General features: G+C 39.4%; 1 protein-coding gene across 5 annotated transcripts in view; it reads left to right on the forward strand.

Moving 5' to 3' along the window:
* The window catches only part of CPS1 (carbamoyl-phosphate synthase 1), a 201,593-nt gene that overhangs the window by 19,693 nt on the left and 158,515 nt on the right, over positions 1–23,385 (forward strand). The window contains exons 2-3 of one of the 5 annotated variants that reach the window (XM_063790723.1): positions 21,495–21,796; positions 22,504–22,737. The exons of 1 other annotated variant lie outside the window; for it this stretch is intronic. In XM_063790723.1, coding sequence (XP_063646793.1) covers positions 22,720–22,737 — 18 coding nt within the window. In that variant the 5' untranslated portion in view covers positions 21,495–21,796; positions 22,504–22,719. The remainder of the gene's footprint in view (positions 1–21,494; positions 21,797–22,503; positions 22,738–23,385) is intronic. 3 more of the 5 variants (XM_063790722.1, XM_063790724.1, XM_063790725.1) reach the window with 3 other exon arrangements.

The raw sequence follows: 23,385 nt of genomic DNA on the forward strand, positions 1-23,385 counted from the left end.
GAGGTTTATACTTTATTTTTATTTAATTTTTTTATAATTTCAAATTTTATGTTAGATTTGGGGGTAATGAGCAGGTTTGTTACATAGGTATATTGTGTGATGCCGAGGTTTGGGATACAAATGATCCCATCTCCCAGATACTAAGCATAGTACCCAACAGTTTTTCAACCCTTGTCCCCATGCCTCTCTCCCCACTCCAACAGTCTTCAGTTTCTATTGTTGCCATTTTTGTGTCCATGAGTACTCAGTGTTTAGGTCCCACTTATAGGCAAGAACATGCAGTATTTGGTGTTTTGTTCCTGCATTAATTCGCTTAGGATAATAGCCCCAGCTGCATCCATGTTGCTGGAAAGAACATGATTTCATTCTTTTTTGTGGCTGTTTAGTATCCCATGGTGTATATGTAGCACATTTTCTGTATCCAATCTACCATTAAAGGCACCTAGGTTGATTCCACGTCTTTGCTATTCTGAAGAGTGCTGCAATAAACATGTGCATACATGTGTCTTTTTGGTAGAACAATATATACATACATATATCTATATCTATATCTATATCTATATCTATATTTATATCTATATCTCCAGTAATGCAGTCATGGGGTTGCTGGGCTGAATGGTAGTTCTGCTTTGAGTTCTTTGAGAAATCTCTAAACTGCTTTCCACAGTGGCTGAGCTAATTAACATTCCCATCAACAGTGTATAAGCATTCCCTTTTCTTCACAGCCTCGCCAGCATCTGTTGTTTTTTGACTTTTTAATAATGGCCATTCTTACTGGTATGAGATTGTATCTTATTTTGGTTTCGACTTGTGTTTCTCTGATGATTAGTTATGTGGAGCATTTTTTCATGTTTGCTGACGTATGAAGATGACATATGTTGTATGTCTTCTTGTTAGAAGTGTCTGTCCATGTCTTTTGCCCATTTTTTAATGGGGTTTGAGCATAGAATATTTTTCCACTGGTTTGTGTCATCTATTATTTCTTTGAGCAGTGTTTTGTAGTAGTTCTCCTTGTAGAAATCTTTCACCTCCTTGGTTAAATATATTTCTAGGTATTTTATTTTATTTTTTTCTGTGGCTGTTGTAAATGGGATTGCATTCTTGATTTGGTTCTCAGCTTGAGTGTTATTGGTGTATGGAAATGCTAGTGAGTTTTGACACTGATTTTGTATTGTGAAACTTTACAAAGTTATTTATCAGTTCCAGGAGCCTTTTGGTGGGTCTTTAGGGTTTTCTAGGCGTAGAATCATATCAGTGAAGAGAGACAGTTTGACATCTTCTTTACTTATTTGGATGCCTTTTATTTCCCTCTCTTGCCTTCAAACCAGAGATCTATCTAGGCATGGAGCTGGGAAACCTTCCTGGCCCCAAGTTCTCTGCATGGGGATGGAAGGCAGCCTAAATTCTTGTTCCAGTAGAGTGGGTGCTCTAGATGCTTGGAGATCTGCCTGGGTGTGGAGTGTAGAGGGCCTTGCTGGACCACAATCTCTGCACAGAAAGGGTGGGAGAGCTCAGGCTGGCAAGCCAGGATAACAGGTACTCTTACTGTCTGGAGATATGCCTGTGCATGGAGTAAAGAGGGCTGTGCTTCACCATGGTGTCTGAACAGGATGGGTGGGCTGGCTCAGGCTGTTGATTCAGGTTAGTGGATGCTCCAAATGCCTGGAGATCTGCCAGAGTGTGGAGCAGAGAGGGCCTGGGCTTCACCACAGTCTCTACACAGGAATGGTTGGGTGGCTTGGTATGCTGATCTGGGTGAATGGTAGCTGCAACTGCTAGGAGATCTGCCTGGGCATGAAGCAGAGAGGGCCCTGCTATACCATGATCTCTGCACAGGCAGGGTGGGGTATCTTAGGTTGCTAGTCAATGTCACCAGGTGTTTCAAATACCTGGATTTCTGCCTAGGGGTGGAGTGGAGAGGGACCCACTGCACCGTGATCCCAGAGAAGGAGGTTGGGCCACCCAGAAATGATACACATAAACCTGTTCTATGTCTCCAAGCTGGTCCTGGCTGCAAGTCTCCTCATCCAGGAGAAACTGGATGAGCAGCTTTCCTCCAGCTCCAGGCCTGTGACAGGGGAAAGCACAATTCCAGTGCCTACTGATGAGGCACTTTCTATAATTCTGGCTGTAGAGACCTCTACACCACTCCAGAGCAAGCGCTCCAATCTCTGGCCGAAGACAAAAATGCCTGTGCAGCCACGGTGCCAGATTGCCAAAGAATGGCTGACTTTGTATGCACTCGGGTTAAAAACGGCATCCTGCTTTCAGTCCTGGGTCTGAGAAAATGCCTGCAGCTTTTCCCTGTGTCTTTTCCTCTCAGCACTTCCAAGCCTCTCTCCAAGTTAGCTCCAGGACTTGGGAGAAAAAAAGTGCTCTCCCTCAGCCTAGGTTGCTGGGATCCCCAGTAGAAAGGTGAGTAGCAGAGGGAGGCTCTCCTCCCCTGTCACGTACTGGAGCTTCACACATTGTCAGCCAGATGCCATCATGAAGCCTGTTTGCCCACGTTCTTCTCCTTGGGAGCTGGAGTATCTTTCACAATATCAGGGGATTCATGTTGTATTAGTTTGTTCTCACACTGTATGAAGAAATTCCCAAGACTGGATAATTTATAAGGAAAAAAGGTTTAATTGACTCACAGTTATCCATGGTTTTTAGGGGAGGCCTCAGGAAACTTACAATTATGGTGGAAGGCACATCTTCACAGGGTGGCAGGAGAGAGAATGAGTGCCAAGCAAAGGGGGAAGCCCCTTATAAAACCATCAGATCTCATGAGAACTCATCCACTATCATGAAAACAGCACTGGGGAACCACCCCCATGATTCAATTATCTCCACCTGATCCCGCCCTTGACACCTGGGGATTATCATTTCAAGATTACAATTCAAGATGAGATTTGGGTGGGGACACAGCCACTTGATATCATTCCACCACTGGCTCCTCCCAAATCTCATATCCTCAGATTTCAAAACACAATCATGCCCTCCCAACAGTCCCCCAAAGTCTTAATTCATTCCAGCATTAACCCAAAAGTCCAAGTCCAAAGTTTCATCTGAGATAAGGCAAGTCTCTTCTGCCTATAGGGCTATAAAATCCAAAGCAAGTTAGTTCCTTCCTAGATACAGTGGAGGTACAGGCCTTGGGTAAATACACCTATTCCAAATGGGAGAAATTGGCCAAAACAAAGGGTCTACAGTCCCCATGCAAGTCCGACATCCAATAGGGCAGTCATTAAAACTTAAAGCTCTAAAATGATCTCCTTTGACTCTATGTCTCATATCCAGGTCACACTGATGCAAGAGGTAGGCTCCCACATCCTTGGCAGCTCTGCCCCTGTGGCTTTGCAGGGTGCAGACTCCTCCCAGCTGTTTTCACGACTGGCACTGAGTGTTTGCAGTTTTCCAGGCGTACTGTGAAAGCTGGTGATGGATCTACCATTCTGGGGTCTGGAGGATGGTGGCCCTCTTCTCACAGCTCCACTAGGCAGTGCCCCAGTGGGGACTTTGTGTGGGGGCTCCAACCCCATCTTTCCCTTCCACACTGCCCTAGCAGAAGGTTCTCCATGAGGGCTCTATCCCTACAGCAAATTTCTGCTTGGACATCTAGGTGTTTCCATATATCCTCTGAAATCTAGGTGGAGGTCCCCAAACTTCAATTCTTGACTTCTCTGCACCCACAGGCTCAACACCATGTGGAACCTGCCAGGCTTGGGGCTTGTGCCCTCTGAAGCCATGGCCAGAGCTGTACCTTGGGCATTTTTAGCCATGGCTAGAGTGGCTGGGAAACAGGGCACCAAGTCTCTAGGCTGCACACATCAGGGGGGCCCTGGACCTGGTCCCAGGAAACCATATTTTCCTCCCAGGCCTCTGGGCCTATAATGGGAGGGGCTGCCATGAAGGTCACTGACATACCCTGGGGACATTTTCCCATTGTCTTGGTGATTAACATTCTGCTCCTTGTTACTTAGCAAATTGCTGTGATGGGCTTGAATTTCTCCTCAGGAAATGGGTTTTTCTTTTCTATTGCATCATCAGGCTGCAAATTTTCCAAACTTTTATGCTCTGCTTCCCTTTTAAACATAAGTGGCAATCCCAAATCATATCTTTGTGAATATGTAAAACTGAATGCTTTTAACAGCACCCAAGTCACTTCTTGAATGCTTTGCTGCTTAGAAATTTCTTCCACCAGATACCCTAAATCATCTCTCTCAAGTTCAAAGTTCTACAGATCTCTAGGGCAGGGGCAAAATACCACCAGTCCCTTTGCTAAAGCATAGCAATAGTCACCTTTATTCTAATTCCCAACAAGTTCCTCATCTCTATCTGAGACCATCTCAGCCTGGACTTCATTGTCCATATCTCTGTCAGCATTTTAGTCAAAACCATTAGACAAGTCTCTAGGAAGTTCCAAACTTTCTCACATCTTCCTGTCTTCTTCTGAGCCCTCCAAACTGTTCCAACCTCTGCCTGTTACCCACTTCTAAAGTCATCTCCACATTTTCAGCTATCTTTACAGCAGCCTCCCATTACCCAGTACCAAGTTACTGTATTAGTCTGTTTTCAGGCTGTGATGAAAAAATTCCTGAAACTGTGTAATTTATAAGGGAAAAAGGTTTAATTGACTCACAGTTCCACATGGCTGGAGAGCCCTCAAGAAACTTGCAATTATGGCAGGAGGCACCTCCTCACAGGGTGGCAGGAGAGAAAATGAGTGCCGAGAAGTGGGGAAAGCCCTTTATATAGCCATCAGATCTTGTGAGAACCCACTCACCATCATGAGAACAGCATGGGGGAAACTGCCCCCATGATTCAGTTATCTTCACCTGGTCCCACCCTTGACATGTGGAGATTATCACAACTCAAGGTGAGATTTGAGTGGGGATACAAAGCCAAACCATATTACCAATTTTCCTTCTCGAATTAATGCTCACAGAGTTGATCTTTGTGCAATATCTTGCTATTTCCAAGTGGTCGAGGCACACTGAAAGCTTCTAATCCACCATCTTGGGAAAAAAGAATCTCTCTCTCTCTCTATATATATATTATATATATATATATTTTATACATATATGTATATTTTATATATATATAATATATATGTAAAAGAGAGATATAGAGATATCTATGAGATATATATAGATAAGATATATATATTTTATATATATAAAAGAGAGATATAAATATAGAGATATATTTATAGAGAGAGATATATTTTTTATATATATATACACACATATATACATATGATGTTAAAAAGCATATTTTCAAATAAATGCTGCTTGCATATGTTAATTTAGTTTGAACAATTTTGGAGTGGATTTCAGGACAGGAGAGAGAAAAAAGCAAAGAGCAAAACAACTCCACTCTAAAGGGAAGTCATAGTTCCTGGGTCTGAGTGGTGCTTCTTGCCTCCATCCTGCCCTGACCCTTCATAGTCTCGTGATTTTCACATTGCTCTAATAAGATATCAAAATTTGAGTGAGGGGTTCAGTTCCTATCTCTGTTCTTCCAGTAACGCAACAAAAAGGGTAACTTGTCCCTCCTCTTTACATTTTAAAATAAGGAAGGGTTGAATTAGCTCAGTGTTTCTCAAGGCTTGATTCACCTTAATTGACTGAAGAGCTTTTTAAAAATCCCAATTTCTTTGGCCCTTGTCATAGACACTCTGATTCCTTTTATTTGGCAGAAGACCCAGGCACTGACCTAATTTTTAAAAGTTCTCTATATGGTTCTCTTGTGCAGGCAGAATTGAGATCATTGGCTTTGCTAAGGTCTCTCCAGCACTGACATCCTGTGACTAGGTGGATAATTTAACTCTTCCTAACTCTACAGAAAAAGTGAGAAGCTCTAGAGATTCCACTGGTAACCTCTTCAAGGTTATGTCACATGCTGCCGCTAGATGGCGCAGGCAATTCTTGGGACGGAGGAGATTCTGGTTATTTGGGATTTTCATTTTCCCTGTGCAATATACTTGAGACACTCAGCTTAAGAAGCTTCGTGGGGGAATGACATTTTAGCTCCTTTCCCAAAGCTCGAGGCCCAGAAGGTAGAGCTGTTTTGCTTGACAAGTTGATAGAGAGAGACTCATTAAATAAACGTTCTGTCGTCTGAAGGGAGAAAGTAAAACCCCTGGCATAAATATTAGTTCACATTTTTCTTATTATTTCCAGCAGGTGTGTGTTCTTCCCTTCTCTGTGTCTTTCTCTCTCTTACTCTTTGTTGGTGGCCTCTTTTTACCTTTATCTTTTCCCTTTTCTTGGTTTCTGTCTGTAACCACTGTTTGTAAACTGGTTATGATGAATTTACAGGTGGATTAAATCTTAGTTTGCCACCTTTGTGGTAGATAAAAATTTTAGGAATCCAAAAACGATACCTACACAATATTCTTAGAAGGGTGAACACATTCAGGTTACAATGGAAAAATTCTTATTCAGGAGACTTCCTCTGCAATGTTGTTTGTTCATAGCAGCTGTGGTAGCACCCGCCAAATCCAGGAAGAAAGAATTTTATGCCGTATCAGGGAAAAACAGTCAAAATCCTTTCCTCTTTACAGCACAATTCGGGTGACGGCCAAAGCTCTTAGTGTACATACAAGTAGGGGTTTTTGCACAATAATAGGGTGTGCTTCTCTGATGCTTTTCACTGGAAGACCTCATAGCACATTGCTGCTTCATTCCATAAAGCTGCCTCTTTCCCCTGGGCTGTCAGAATAGGAAGATGTGTTGTGATTTTTTTTTTCAAAGAGATTGCATTCCTTCCCTGGCTTTGTCCCAGCCCAGCTGCTTGTTGTTCAGGGAGATGCTGCGCTTTTGGTGCCAGGATATACCACTGTGCTTTCTTTTTCCCTGAGTGACATATACTGATGGGTCACTGCCTAAAACAGTGGAACAAGGCATGGTGTGTGTCCACCCGTGAAGATCCATTGTTTATTCTTCCCTAGTTTCCATCTAGCAGCATCAGGTTCCCATCTTCATTAAGAAACAAAACAACCGACCAAACAAATAAAACCCCACAAACAATGCAAAATAAACCACCACAAATGCAAGAAAAAAGTCTTTTTTTAATTTTACATTAATAGCTAACGTTGAGTGCAAACTATATTCTGGATATTGTTTTAATCACTTGTCATATGTTGTGTCATTAATCCTCACATCAATGTCATGAGCTAGGTCCTATTATTATCCCCATTTTACAGGTGAAGAAATTGAGTAAAAGTAGGGTTAAGTAAGTTGCTCAATGTCATGCAGCTGATAAGTTGCTGAGCCAAGCTCTGATTCCAGGCAATCTGACACAGTACACCTTAACTCTGTATCTAGATTCCAAAGGGTTGTGTATTGGAGTCACAGGCAAATAAAGGATAGATTCTCCAATTGGATAGTTGTTAGAAAAGGGTGTATTTCCTGTTAATGTAGCTATATTTCTTTTGGTAGAAGATTCAACAGATGCTCCAAACCCAGTTCTACCCCATTCTGGAGGACCTAAGTACATTGTAGCATACCCACTTCTTACTGGCAGAAAAATTAAAAGGCGGGAAACTTCCTTCTCAGTTGTGACTGGGATCATTTAGTGTGTCTGCACAATCCTAAATAAATTTGGAAAGTGAACAATTGGGAGGACGACCTACTTTTTTTTCTGACTCACTTCTACACTACTTAAAACTAAATAGGAATAGGGGCTGATATATAAGGCATTTGGGAGCTTTTTCTCGTTGGTCATACATTAACCTCTTTAGGTCAACAGAAGTCTGGAAGAAGGAGGCCACCACTCACTCTGCCTAAGAGTGTGTTTTTAGTGTAATTCATGCTGTATTGGGCATGGAGAAAGCAGACAGCTTTCTGAAATGAGCTATTTCCAAGGGAGTACAATCATATTGCAAAGAAAGCATCTAGAAGGAAGAAATTCATCCCATAATTAGGGCTCTGAAATATTTTCAATCAACATATAGGTTGGTGCAAAAGTAATTGCAGTTTTTGCCATTGAAAGTAGTGGCCAAAACTGCAATTACTTTAACACCAACCTAATATCATGAAGAAAAAAAAGAAGCACAGTACTTGCTAGAAAACAATGATAATCTCAACAGAAGAATCTAAGAGCTAGAAGACTCAGTTGAAAACAGCAGAATCGGGCCAAATAGGAACAGCTCCAGTCTACAGCTCCCAGCGTGAGCGACACAGAAGACGAATGATTTCTGCATTTCCAACTGAGGTACTGGGTTCATCTCACTGGGGAGTATCAGACAGTGGGTGCAGGACAGTGGGTGCAGCGCACTGAGCGTGAGCCGAAGCAGGGCGACACAAGGGGTCAGGGAATTCCCTTTCTTAGCCAGGGAAAGGGGTGACAGAGGGCACCTGGAAAATTGGGTCACTCCCACCCTAATACTTCACTTTTCTAACCGTCTTAGCAAACGGCACACCAGGAGATTGTATCCCACGCCTGGCACGAAGGGTCCTACACCCACGGATCCTTGCTCATTGCTAGCACAGCAGTCTGAGATCAAACTGCAAGGTGGCAGTGAGGCTGGGGGAGGGGCGCCTGCCATTGCTGAGGCTTGAGTATGTAAAAAAAGCACAGGGAAGCTCGAACTGGGTGAAGCCCACCGCAGCTCAAGGAGGCCTGGCTGCCTCTGTAGACTCCACCTCTGGGGGCAGGGCATAGCCAAACAAAAGGCAGCAGAATCCTCTGCAGACTTAAATGTCCCTGTCTGACAGTTTTGAAGAGAGTAGTGGTTCTCCCAGCATGCAGCTGGAGATCTGGAACGGACAGACTGCCTCCTCAAGTGGGTCCCTGACCCCCGAATAGCCTAACTGGGAGGCACTCCGCAGTAGGGGCAGACTGACACCTCACACGGCCGGGTACTCCTCTGAGACAAAACTTCCAGAGGAACGATCGGGCAGCAACATTTGCTGTTCACAAATATCCGCTGTTCTGCAGCCTCCGCTGCTGATACCCAGGCAAACAGGCTCTGGAGTGGACCTCCAGCAAACTCCAACAGACCTGCAGCTGAGGGTCCTGACTGTTAGAAGGAAAACTAACAAACAGAAAAGACATCCACACCAAAACCCCATCTGTATGTCACCATCATCAAAGACCAAAGGTAGATAAAACCACAAAGATGGGGAAAAAACAGAGCAGAAAAACTGAAAATTCTAAAATCAGAGCACGTCTTCTACTCCAAAGGAATGCAGCTCCTCACCAGCAATGGAACATGGAGAATGACTTTGACGAGCTGAGAGAAGGCTTCAGACAATCAAACTACTCCAAGCTAAAGGAGGAAGTTCGAACCCATGGCAAAGAAGTTAAAAACCTTGAAAAAAGATTAGACGAATGGCTAACTAGAATAACCAATGCAAAGAGGTCCTTAAATGACCTGATGGAGCTGAAAACCAAGGCACGAGAACTACGTGATGAATGCACAAGCCTCAGTAGCCAATTCAATCAACTGGAAGAAAGGGTATCAGTGATGGAAGATCAAATGAATGAAATGAAGTGAGAAGAGAAGTTTAGAGAAAAAAGAATAAAAAGAAATGAACAAAGCCTCCAAGAAATATGGGACTTTGTGAAAAGACCAAATCTATGTCTGATTGGTGTACCTGAAAGTGACAGGGAGAATGGAACCAAGTTGGAAAACACTCTGCAGGATATTATCCAGGAGAACTTCCCTAATCTAGCAAGGCAGGCCAACATTCAGATTCAGGAAATACAGAGAACGCCACAGAGATAATCCTGGAGAAGAGCAACTCCAAGACACAGAATTGTCAGATTCACCAAAGTTGAAATGCAGGAAAAAATATTAAGGGCAGCCAGAGAGAAAGGTCGGGTTACCCATAAAGGGAAGCCTATCAGACTAACAGTGGATCTCTCGGCAGAAACTCTAGAAGCCAGAAGAGAGTGGGGGCCAATATTCAACATTCTTAAAGAAAAGAATTTTCAACCCAGAATTTCTTTTTTTTTCTTTTTTTTTTTTTTTTGAGACGGAGTCTCGCTCTGTCGCCCAGGCTGAAGTGCAGTGGCGCGATCTCGGCTCACTGCAAGCTCCGCCTCCCGGGTTCACGCCATTCTCCTGCCTCAGCCTCCCGAGTAGCTGGGACTACAGGCGCCCGCTACCACGCCCGGCTAATTTTTTGTATTTTTAGTAGAGACTGGGTTTCACCGTGTTAGCCAGGATGGTCTCGATCTCCTGACCTCGTGATCCGCCCGCCTCGGCCTCCCAAAGTGCTGGGATTACAGGCGTGAGCCACCGCGCCCGGCCAACCCAGAATTTCTTATCCAGCCAAACTAAGCTTCATAAGTGAAGGAGAAATAAAATACTTTATAGATAAGCAAATGCTGAGAGATTTTCTCACCACCAGGCCTACCCTAAAAGAGCTCCTGAAGGAAGCACTAAACATGGAAAGGAACAACTGGTACCAGCCACCGCAAAAACATGCCAAATTGTAAAGACCAGCGAGGCTAGGAACAAAGTGCATCAACTAACGAGCAAAATAACCAGCTAACATCATAATGACAGGATCAAGTTCACACATAACAATATTAACCTTAAGTGTAAATGGGCTAAATGCTCCAGTTAAAAGACACAGACTGGCAAATTGGATAAAGAGTCGAGACCCATCAGTGTGCTGTATTCAGGAAACCCATCTCACATGCAGAGACACACATAGGCTCAAAATAAAAGGATGGAGGAAGATCTACCAAGCAAATGGAAAACAAAAAAAGGCAGGGGTTGCAATCCTAGTCTCTGATAAAACAGACTTGAAACCAACAAAGATCAAAAGAGACAAAGAAGGCCATTACATGATGGTAAAGGAATCAATTCAACAAGAAGAGCTACCTATCCTAAATATATATGCACCCAATACAGGAGCACCCAGATTCATAAAGCAAGTCCTTAGAGACCTACAAAGAGACTTAGACTCCCACACAGTAATAATGGGAGACTTTAACACCCCACTGTCAACATTAGACAGATCAACGAGTCAGAAAGTTAACAAGGATATCCAGAAATTGAACTCAGTTCTGCACCAAGCAGACCTAACAGACATCTACAGAACTCTCCACCCCAAAACAACAGAATATACATTCTTTTTAGCACCATACCACACCTATTCCAAAACTGACCACATAGTTGGAAGTAAAGCACTCCTCAGCAAATGTAAAAGAACAGAAATTATAACAAACTGTCTCTCAGACCACAGTGCAATCAAACTAGAACTCAGGATTAAGAAACTCACTCAAAAGCACTCAAATACATGGAAACTGAACAACCTGCTCCTGAATGACTACGGGGTACATAACGAAATGAAGGCAGAAATAAAGATGTTCTTTGAAACCAAGGAGAACAAAGACACAACATACCAGAATCTCTGGGACACATTCGAAGCAGTGTGCAGAGGGAAATTTATAGCACTAAATGCCCACAAGAGAAAGCAGGAAAGATCTAAAATTGACACCCTAACATCACAATTAAAAGAACTAGAGAAGCAAGAGCAAACACGTTCAAAAGCTAGCAGAAGGCAAGAAATAACTAACATCAGAGCAGAACTGAAGGAAATAGAGACACAAAAAACCCTTCAAAAAATCAATGAATCCAGGAGCTGGTTTTGTGAAAAGATCGACAAAATTGATAGACCACTAGCAAGACTAATAAAGAAGAAAACAGAGAAGAATCAAATAGATGCAATTAAAAAATGATAAAGGGGATATCACCACTGATCCCACAGAAATACAAACTACCATCAGAGAATACTATAAACACCTCTACGCAAATAAACTAGAAAATCTAGAAGAAATGGATAAATTCCTTGACACATACCCCCTTCCAAGACTAAACCAGGAAGAAGTTGAATCTCTGAATAGACCGATAACAGGCTCTGAAATTGAGGCCATAATTAATAGCTTACCAACCAGAAAAAGTCCAGGACCAGACAGATTCACAGCCGAATTCTGCCAGAGGTACAAGGAGGAGCTGGTACAATTCCTTCTGAAACTATTCCAATCAATAGAAAAAGAGGGACTCCTCCCTAACTCATTTTATGAGGCCAGCATCATCCTGATACCAAAGCCTGGCAGAGACACAACAAAAAAAGAGAATTTTAGACCAAGATCCCTGATGAACATCGATGCAAAAATCCTCAATAAAATACTGGCAAACCAAATCCAGCAGCACATCAAAAAGCTTATCCACCATGATCAAGTGGGCTTCATCCCTGGGATGCAAGGCTGGTTCAACATATGCAAATCATTAAACGTAATCCAGCATACAAACAGAACCAATGACAAAAACCACATGATTATCTCAATAGATGCAGAAAAGGCCTTTGATGAAATTCAACAACGCTTCATGCTAAAAACTCTCAATAAATTAGGTATTGATGGGACATATCTCAAAATAATAAGAGCTATCTATGACAAACCCACAGCCAATATCATACTGAATGGGCAAAAACTGGAAGCATTCCCTTTGAAAAATGGCACAAGACAGGGATGCCCTCTCTCACCACTCCTATTCAACATAGTGTTGGAAGTTCTGGCCAGGGCAATTAGGCAGGAGAAGGAAATAAAGGGTATTCAATTAGGAAAAGAGGAAGTCAAATTGTCCCTGTTTGCAGATGACATGATAGTACATCTAGAAAACCCATCGTCTCAGCCCAAAATCTCCTTAAGGTGATAAGCAACTTCAGCAAAGTCTCAGGATACAAAATCAATGTGCAAAAATCACAAGCATTCTTATACACCAACAACAGACAAACAGAGAGCCAAATCATGAGTGAACTCCCATTCACAATTGCTTCAGAGAATAAAATACCTAGGATCCAACTTACAAGGGATGTGAAGGACCTCTTTAAGGAGAACTACAAACCACTGCTCAATGAAATAAAAGAGGATACAAACAAATGAAGAACATTCCATGCTCATTGGTAGGAACAATCAATATCGTGAAAATGGCCATACTGCCCAAGGTAATTTATAGATTCAATGCTATCCCCATCAAGCTACCAATGACTTTCTTCACAGAATTGGAAAAAACTACTTTAAAGTTCATATGGAAGCAAAAAAGAGCCCGCATCGCCAAGTCAATCCTAAGCCAAAAGAAAAAAGCTGGAGGCATCACACTACCTGACTTCAAACTATACTACAAGGCTACAGTAACCCAAACAGCATGGTACTGGTACCAAAACAGAGATATAGACCAATGGAACAGAACAGAGCCCTCAGAAATAATGCCACGTTATCTACAACTATCTGATCTTTGACAAACCTGACAAAAACAAGCAATGGGGAAAGGATTCCCTATTTAATAAATGGTGCTGGGAAAACTGGCTAGCCATATGTAGAAAGCTGAAACTGGATCCCTTCCTTACACCTTATACAAAAATTAATTCAAGATGGATTAAAGATTTAAATGTTAGACCTAAAACCATAAAAACCCTTGAAGAAAACCTAGGCAATACCATTCAGGACATAGGCATGGGCAATGGCAAGGACTTCATGTCTAAAACACCCAAAGCAATGGCAACAAAAGCCAAAACTGACAAGTGGGAACTAATTAAACTAAAGAGCTTCTGCACAGCAAAAGAAACTATCATCAGAGTGAATAGGCAACCTACAGAATGGGAGAAAATTTTTGCAATCTGCTCATCTGACAAAGGGCTAATATCCAGAATCTACAATGAACTCAAACAAATTTAAAGAAAAAAACAACCCCATCAACAAGTGGGCAAAGGATATGAACAGACACTTCTCAAAAGAAGACATTTATGCAGCCAAAAGACACATGAAAAAATGCTCATCATCACTGGCCATCAGAGAAATGCAAATCAAAACCACAATGAGATAGCATCTCACACCAGTTAGAATGGCGATCGTTAAGACGTCAGGAAACAACAGGTGCTGAAGAGGATGAGGAGAAACAGGAAAAATTTAATACTGTTGTTGGGACTGTAAACCAGTTCAACCATCGTGGAAGTCAGTGTGGCGATTCCTCAGGGATCTAGACCTAGAAATACCATTTGACCCAGCCATCCCATTACTGGATGTATACCCAAAGGACTATAAATCATGCTGCTATAAAGACACATGCACACGTATGTTTATTGTGGCACTATTCACAATAGCAAAGACTTGGAACCAACTCAAATGTCCAACAATGATAGACTGGATTAAGAAAATGTGGCACATATACACGATGGAATACTATGCAGCCTTAAAAAATGATGAGTTCATGTCCTTTGTAGGGACATGGATGAAGCTGGAAACCATCATTCTCAGCAAACCATTGCAAGGAGAAAAAAACAAACACCGCATGTTCTCACTCATAGGTGGGAATTGAACAATGAGAACACATGGACACAGGAAGGGGAACATCACACACTTGGGGCCTGTTGTGGGGTGGGGGTAGCGGGGAGGGAGAGCATTAGGAGATATACCTAATGTTAAATGATGAGTTAATGGGTGCAGTACACCAACATGGCACATGTATACATATGTAACAAACCTGCACATTGTGCACATGTACCCTGAAACTTAAATTATAATAATAAAAAAAAAGAAAACAGCAGAATCATAGGGCAAATGTCCATGGGAGCTGATGAAGAGAGACTCAGTATTCAAAGACTTTTACAACTTCATAAGCAAAGCTTAAGACTCAGCGATAGGCTCACATGATACTCTTGGTCAAACCTAATGAGACAAGGACGGTAATGGGGTTTGCCTAGAACAACATAGAAAGGAGCTATTACCAGATCCACCTGGTTGAGGGTAAATACCAATTCCTTAATGAGGGAGGACTATAGACTAAACTCAAAACTGACTGAAATATTTTACAATTGCAGGCATATATACCTTGTGTATTCTTCTTATTTACACATTGTGGTTTCAATAATCTTCAATAAATTTATTCACATCAACATCATTCTCTAGTTAAAGAATTTCTCTTAAGTCTTATTCTACATGAGTCATTGAACCCCAAATTGAGCCAAATTTCAGATTCACCAATTCATTGCCTCCTGATATTTCCTTACCAACCACAGGCAGCTCAAGTTGGACATCATTAAAAGTGAACTTACCATTTTTCCCTAGCCCTCTTCATTTTCCTAGAGACCACATTTCAGAGAATGACGAAACCAGCTGCATTGTTTCTAAAGCCCGAAACATGGATGGTGACTTTTATGTGTGCAAATATTTATTTATGTTTTTCTTTTATTATTATTTTTTCAACTTTTATTTTGGATTCAGACGTTACATGTGCAGGTTTGTTACATGGGTATATTGTGTGATGCCAAGGTTTGCGATACAAATGATACCATCACCCAGATAGTGGGCATAGTACCCAACAATTTTCCAATCCTTGTCCCCATGCCTCCTTCCCCACTCCAGTAGTCCCCAGTTTCTCTTGTTGCCATCTTTATGTTCATGAATACCCAATGTTTAGCTCCCACTTAAAAGTAAAAACATTTGGTTTTTTGTTCCTGCATTAATTCATTTAGGATAATGGCCTCCAGCTACATCCACATTGCTGCAAAGGACATGATTTTATTCTTTTTTTATGGCTGTGTAATATTCTATGGTATATATGCAGCATGTTTTCTTTGTTCAATCTACCATTAATGGGCACCTAGGTTGATTCCGTATCTTTGCTATTCTGAAGAGTGCTGCAATGAACATATGTACGCATGTGTCTTTTTGGTAGAACAATTTATTTTCTTTTGGATACATACATAGCCTCCAGTAGTTTTATATATATATATATATATATATATATACACACACACACACATATATATATATACACGCATATATATATACACACACACATATATATATGGAGAGAGAGAGATATATATGGAGATATATATATGGAGATATATATATGGAGATATATATATGGAGATATATATATGGAGCTATATATATATGGAGATATATATATGGAGATATATATATGGAGAGATATATATGGAGATATATATATGGAGATATAGATATATATATATGGAGATATATATATATGGAGATATATATATGGAGAGATATATATGGAGATATATATATGGAGATATATATATGGAGATATATATGTATATATGGAGATATATATATATGTATATGGAGATGGATATATATATAGAGAGAGAGATATATATATATCTCTCTCCATAATGGGATTGCTGGGTCAAATGGTAGTTCTGCTTTGAGTTCTTTGAGAAATTTCTAAACTGCTTTCTACAGTAGCTGAGCTAATTTACATTCCCTTCAACAGTGTATAAGCATTCCCTTTTCTCCACAGCCTCACCAGTGTCTGTGTTTTTTGACTTAATAATAGCCATTCCTACTGGTGTGAGATGGAATCTCACTGTGGTTTTGACTTGCATTTCTCTGACAGTTATGTGGAGCATTATTTCATATGTTTGCGACAGATGAGAAGACATACGTTGTATGTCTTCTTGTGAGAAATGTCTGTCCATGTCTGTTGCCTGTTTTTTAATGGGGTTAAGCTGGTTTTTGCCTGTTGAATTGTTGAAGTTGCTTATAGATTCCAGATAGTAGACCTTTGTTGGATGCATAGTTTGCAAATATTTTCTCCCATTCTGTAGGTTGTCTGTGTACTCTGTTGATAGTTTCTTTTGCTGTGCAGCTCTTTAGTTTAATTAGGTCCCACTTGTGAACTTTTGTTTCTGTTGCAAGTGCTTTTGAGGACTTAGTCATAAATTCTTTCCCAAGGCCAATGTCCAGAATGGTGTTTCTTAGGCTTTCCTCTAGGATTCTTATAGTTTGAGGTCTTACATTAAATCTTTAATCCATCTTCAGTGGCTTTTTGTGTATGGTGAAAGGTAGGAGTCCAGTGTCATTTTTCTGCATATGGCTAGTCAGATATCCCAGGACCATTTATTGAATAGGAAGTTCTTTCCCCATTTCTTGTTTTTGTTGAGTTTGTCAAAGATCAGATGGCTATACGTGGCACTGTTTCTGGGCTCTCTATTCTGTTTCATTGGTCTATATGCCTGTTTTTGTAGCAGTAGCATGCTGTTTTTGTTACTGTAGCTTTATAGTATAGTTTTAAGTTGGGTGATGTTATGTTTCCAGCTTTGTTCTTTTTGCTTAGTATTCCTTTGGCTTCTCAAGCTCTTTTTTGGTTCCATATGAATTGTAGAATAGTTTTTTCTAGTTCTGTAAAAAATGACATTGGTTGTTTGATAGGAATAGTGTTGAATCTGTAGCTTGCTTTGGGAAGTGTGGCCATTTTAATAATATTGATTCTTCCAATCCATGAACATAAAATGTTTTTCCATTTGTTTGTGTCATCTATGATTCCTTTGAGGAGTGTTTTGTAGTTCTCCTTGTAGCAATCTCTCACCTCCTTAGGTAGATGTATTCGTAGGTATTTTTTTTTGTAGCTATTGTAAGTGAGACTGCATTCTTGATTAGGCTCTCAGCTTGAACATTATTGGTATATAGAAATGCTCTGGATTTTTGTACATTGATTTTGTATTGTGAAACTTTACTGAAAGTGTTTATCTCTTCCAGAGGTTTTGGCAGGGTCTTTAGGGTTTTCTAGGCATAGAATCATATTATCAGTGAAGAGAGGTAGTTAGACTTCTTCTTTACCTATTTGGATGCCTTTTATTTCCTTATCTTGCTTGATTGGTCTGCCTGGTACTTCTAGTACTATGTTGAATTGGTTGAATTGGAGTGGTAAGAATAGTCATCCTTGTCTTGTTCCAGTTCTCAATGGGAATGCTTCTTTTTTTTTTTTTTGGCCTGTTTAGTATGATGCTGGTTGTGCATTTGTCATAGATGACTCTTCTTATTTTCAGGTACATTGCTTCAGTGCCTAGTTTGTTGAGTTTTTTTTTTTAAATCATTAAGCGATGTTGGATTTTATCTAAAGCTTTTTCTACCTCTTTTACAATGATCATATGTTTTGTCGTTAATTCTCTTTATGTGGTAAATCAAATTTATTGATATGTGTATGTTGCGTGAACTTTACATCCTAGGAATGAAGGCTACATCATCACGGTGAATTAACTTTTCAATATGCTGTTGAATTTGATTTGCTAGTATCTTGTTGAAGATTTTTGTGTCTATGTTGATCAGGAATATTGGCCTGCATTTTGTTTTTTTTTCTTTGTGTCTTTTCCAGGTTTTGGTATCAGGTGAATGCTGGCTTCATAGAATGAGTTAGGAAGGAGTCCTTCCTCTTTCTGTTTTTGGAGTAATTTCTGTAGAATTGAAACAAGCTCTTCTTTGTATGTCTGGTAGAATTTTGCTGTGAATCTATTTGCTGTAGTGCTTTTTTTGGTTGGTAGGTTTTTTTAAATTACTGATTCAATTTTGGAACTTGATATTGGTCTGTTAAAGGTTTCAATATTTCTTTCTGATTAAATGTTAGTAGATTGTGTGTTTCTAGGAATTTATGTGTTTCCTCTAGATTTTGTATTTTGTGTGTGTAGATGTGTTCATAGTCGTCTCTGAGAATCTTTTGTATTTCTGTGGGATTGGTGCTAATGTCACTTTTGTTGTTTCTGATTGTGCTTATTTTGATCTCTCTCTTCTTGTTGTTAATCTAGGTAGTGGCCTCTTGATCTTGTTTATTCTTTCAAAGAACCCACTTTTAGTTTTGTTGATGTTTTTTGTATAGATTTTTGTGTCTCATTTCATTCAGTTCCACTCTGTTAGTTATTTCTTTCCTTTTGCTAGCTGTGGGGTTAGTTTATTTACCTTTTTCTAGTGCCTGTAGGTGTGATGTTAGATCGTTAATTTGAGATCTTTCTAGCTTTTTGAGGTGGGTATTTAGTGCTATAATCTTTTGTCATAACATTGCTTTTGCTGCATCACAGAGGTTTTGCTATGTTGTATCTCTGTTTTCATTTATTTCAAGGAAATTAAAAAAATTTCTTCCTTAATTTCATTGTTTACCCAAAAGTCATTTAGGAGGAGCAGGGTGTTATTAATTTCATGTAATTCTGTGGTTTCGAGAGATCTTCTTGATGTTGCTTTCTGTTTCATTCCACTGTGGTATGAGAGTATTTCTATGTTTTTGAATTTATTGAAATCCAATAAATTTGAATGGCTGAGCATGTGGTTGACCTTTGAGTATGTTCTGTGTGTAGATGTGAAAGATGTACATTCTATGGTTGCTGGGTGGAGTATTTTGTAGGTGTCTATTAGGTACCATTTGTCAAGTGTCATATTTAAGTCCAGAATTTTTTTGTTAGTTTTCTGCCTCAATGATCTGTCTAATGCAGTCAGTGGGTTTAAGTTAGGTTGATGACTTCTTATACTTCTCTCTTTCTTATTCTTTCTCTCTCACCACCTCATCCAATTGATTCACAATGCCTACACCTTCTATTTTCTAACAAACTCTTGAATTTAATTGCGCCTTTTCCTCTTTCCCAGTGTCTTTAAGTTCACAATCCTTTCACTTCTAACCTATGTTATTGTCTTTCTGTCTCCTCTGACCACATTCCTATGTGCTCTTCTCTTTGCTTTGGTGATTTTTCTAACATGCATATCTGATCATATTACTTCTCTGTTTAAACTCCTTCAGTAGTTCTGTAGAGCCTTTAGGACAAAACTAAACTCTGCCTTACTGAATTAAGCACATGATGATTTGAACTCTGGTTATCTCTACCTCATACCCCCACCTCATCTTTTGCATGCAGTGCTCCACATGGGCTACTGGATCAGGTCTTGCTATCTTTATATATGCTGTTCTATCATCCCTTACTTGTCCTTCACAACTCAGCTCATGCTATCTTCTGCAGAAAGTTTTTAAATGATAGACCCCAGCTATATAGTTAAGACTTCACTTTTTCTTTGATTCTTCAATATTTTTCCAATTCATCTCTTTACCACATCTATGATGTCAGGCTTTTCTTATTCTATATCAGTTATTTATTAAAATATTAGCTTGCTTTTTCTAATGTCCTTTTCCTGTCTCTATTCTTTGTCTTTATGCATATATTAACATATGTCTATTGGTGCTGAGTTTTGGCTTAGTCTTTTCTATATCCCTATTTTATTTCTCTACATATTTTCCATATGATGTTTTATAAATTAGGAAATATTTCATAAAGGACCTTATAATTCCACTTTATTAATAACACTAACCTAAGGAAAGTCCAAGACAAACACATTGAACTTTTTCACTAAATTCTTTTAAGTTAGTCTTGCTGTAATCATACTGTTCTCAGCAGTTAAACGTTTAGTTGTATCAGAGACTAATATACTTTATTGGTGCATAATCTTCAAAGAGAGTCTTAAGGTCTCCAAACCAGAGAGCTAGCACAGGCATAGGTCAGAAGTCCACGGTGTGCTCATGACTTATTGTAAAGTAAAGGTTTCTATTTGTCGATGATAAGACAAGTAGACTAAGATCAGCCCAATTCATAAATTTGGTCTGGGTCAGATGCAATTCACAGATATCAACCAATAGATGTGTGAATTGCAATTGTTAGTGGCCTTGAACTGCCCCACCTTGAATCGAGGGAAATCAATGTGGCTTTGTTCAGCAGTGACTGCCTGAAAGGACCATAAATCAGGAGCCTCCATAGAACCCTTTTATTGTCAAGGTAATGGCAAAGAAAAATGATAGCAGTTATTCCATTTACAGAGTTTAGCCTTTTTTCTTCTTCCTGATTGTTGTTTCTTCCAGTTTTCTTTTTGTATCTGAATAATCACAGCATGTAGCTTTTGAATTTTTTTCCTAGAGGAATGTGTGATATAAAACACCATAAAGTTCTCATTTAGAAGGATGTCTTAAATAATTTTGTCAAAACTCTTATGGCTATGCTGTAGTTTGAACTGGCCAACCAAATGGTCATCCAAAATTAGAGTTTTATACCTTTGGTAACTGTTAGCCACCGTTTCTAATTTCATATCGTAATTATATGTCAGACCCAGGCCATTATACATGCTATCTATGTGACTGAAATTTGTTCATTTTCCCCTATAAAAACTGATTAGTAGCAGTAGATTGCTGTTGGTAATGCTATGATAGTTTAAGTGCCATATAGTTTAAGAACTATATATGGTTCTCTATAGTCATGATGCCCTGACATTTTTGTATGTTGTGGTCTGTTGTGTCTTTCCAGAGATTTGTCACTAATATTTCTCAAGGTACCAACTATTGTGAGTTTCTAATTTTATAAATTAGACTAGATTTGCAGTGATCTCTATGATGATGCTGTTACTGCCACTTAATTTCTTTAGTGGGAGAGATAGTATTGCTAGGGCCATTTGTCCTAGGTATATTAGCCAAATGCTAATTATTGCTCAATATCTGTTCTCTTCCTTTTCCTTAGTAAAAGAAGACCAGATTTTTCAAGTAGGTAGATGCGTGTTTAGAATAAAGACTATATTTCCCAACCATTCTTGTAGATAGGTGTGGCCATTTACTGTGTTCTGGCCAATGGAATGAAGGTGGAAGTAATGTCCAGCTTACTGAAAGTGTCTCCAAAGGGAATGGCTTGCTACTTTTTCTTCTTTCTTTTTTCTAGATGACTGGAATACAGATATGATGGCTGAGGCACCAGCAGCCATGTTGGACCTTGGGAAAGGAAGTCACGTAAGAAAAGGAACAGGGTCTCATTCTGTGTAGCCTCATAGCTGCCCAACTGCTGTATTTAACAGATGTGAGAGAGAACTAAGTTTCTAACTTATTAAGCTTCAGCTATTTTTTTTTCTGAACTAAATTCTCTTTATTACAAAATACAAACAAAATAAAGATTGAGAACTGACACTGACAATTACGTGTTTCCTAAATTCCCGACCAACATTTCTGAATGCTGAACCTTTCCAGGTGGGTGACCTGCAGGCCCTTTAAATCTAAATTTACCAAATTCAGCTCATTATCTTAACCTCAACATTTTCTCCTCTTGTGTTTTTTAAGGTTTTTATAAATTCCAAATGAAAGCCTTAAAAGCATCTTTAGTTCCTACCCTTCTCTCACCAATTATGTGAGTGAAACCAGCAGAGTTAAGATTTTCTTCTGAAATGGTCTTACAAAATCAGAATACAATCTTAAGTTTCTTGATGAGTTTCTGTAGAAAATTAGATGTGTTTATTAACTTGTGCCAAGTTGTTCCTTGCTCTTTGTATAACTGTCCCATCTTTACACATTAATTATTAATTTTGCCTTATCAGAGTTGCTATTTAATACTTTAATTCAACTTCTGGAGAACTGATTGCATTTTGCCCAAGGTGTAATCCCACTTTCTGAAACTACAGATAAGTTATATGAAAATTCTTTAAAAATGAATAGACTATGTGCATCTAAAGTATTCCTAATATATTTCATATTCTTTTGATGCCATTCTGAAAGTGAAACTATAATTCATCACTTTAGTATCAATAATAAACATTAAAAAGGTGTTGCATCTGAAGTTTGAAATACTGTAGTGTACAAAATTTTCTTTCCTAGAAAGTGATGCTTAAAGAAATGTTAGTAGTTTGGCCTAGGTCTAATTCTGAATAATTATTGTCATTGACAACTATCATTATTTGCAGCTACCCATTATCTTCTAAATGGCCTTCAGAAATGATGGAGAAACTGACACGTTATGAGTATTTCCTGCCCTACATGGATTTTGAACTTGAATTCCCAGCCTCGCTTGCATCTAGATACAGGCACTTGACCCAAGCCCCACCAGTCAGATAAACCCAATTGAAACTTTAGTTCAAAAGCATCCAGTATGAGGGAGCAGTGAAGTTTGCATTTTCCTGATGAAAATGTTGGAAGAGGTATTTGGCTTTGTTGGCGGGGAGGGCAATGATTTATGCAAAAGTTCCTAATGAAAAAATGGCATTGTTCTGGGTTGTAGTGATATAATCAGAGATGCGTTCCAGCATACGGTGCTCAGAGGCAGCTGTGGTAGCTGTGGTTTTCTCATCAGCCTGTCTCTGTCATGTTCCTGGAAACACATCTATATGCTTATTGTTATATTCCTCAGATAAGTTCTGAGAAATACAAATCGTCATTGTTTATTTACTTATATTTTTAAATCAAATTTCTGATTTATTCATGTATTCCAGTTTATCCTAAGATGGTGATGTATGCCTCAGTATTGATTTTGCTAAATTTATACAACTTTGATAAATATAAAACACATATATTTTAAAAAGTTTATTAATGTATAATTGACATCCAATAAATTGTACTCATAAAGTATTTAATTTTATGCACTTTTACATATGTATACATCTGTGAAACTATTACCAGAGTCAAGATAGTTAATCTAGCCATCACACCCAATGTTTCTTTATTTTATTTTACTTTAAGTTCTGAGATACATATGCAGAACATGCAGGTTTGTTACATAGGTATGTATGTGCCATGGTGGTTTGCCACACCTATCAACCCGCCATCTAGGTTTTAAGCCCCACATGCAT

This window comes from Pan troglodytes, chromosome 13 (assembly GCF_028858775.2).
Source record: "Pan troglodytes isolate AG18354 chromosome 13, NHGRI_mPanTro3-v2.0_pri, whole genome shotgun sequence".
NCBI classification, from domain to species: Eukaryota; Metazoa; Chordata; class Mammalia; order Primates; family Hominidae; genus Pan; species Pan troglodytes.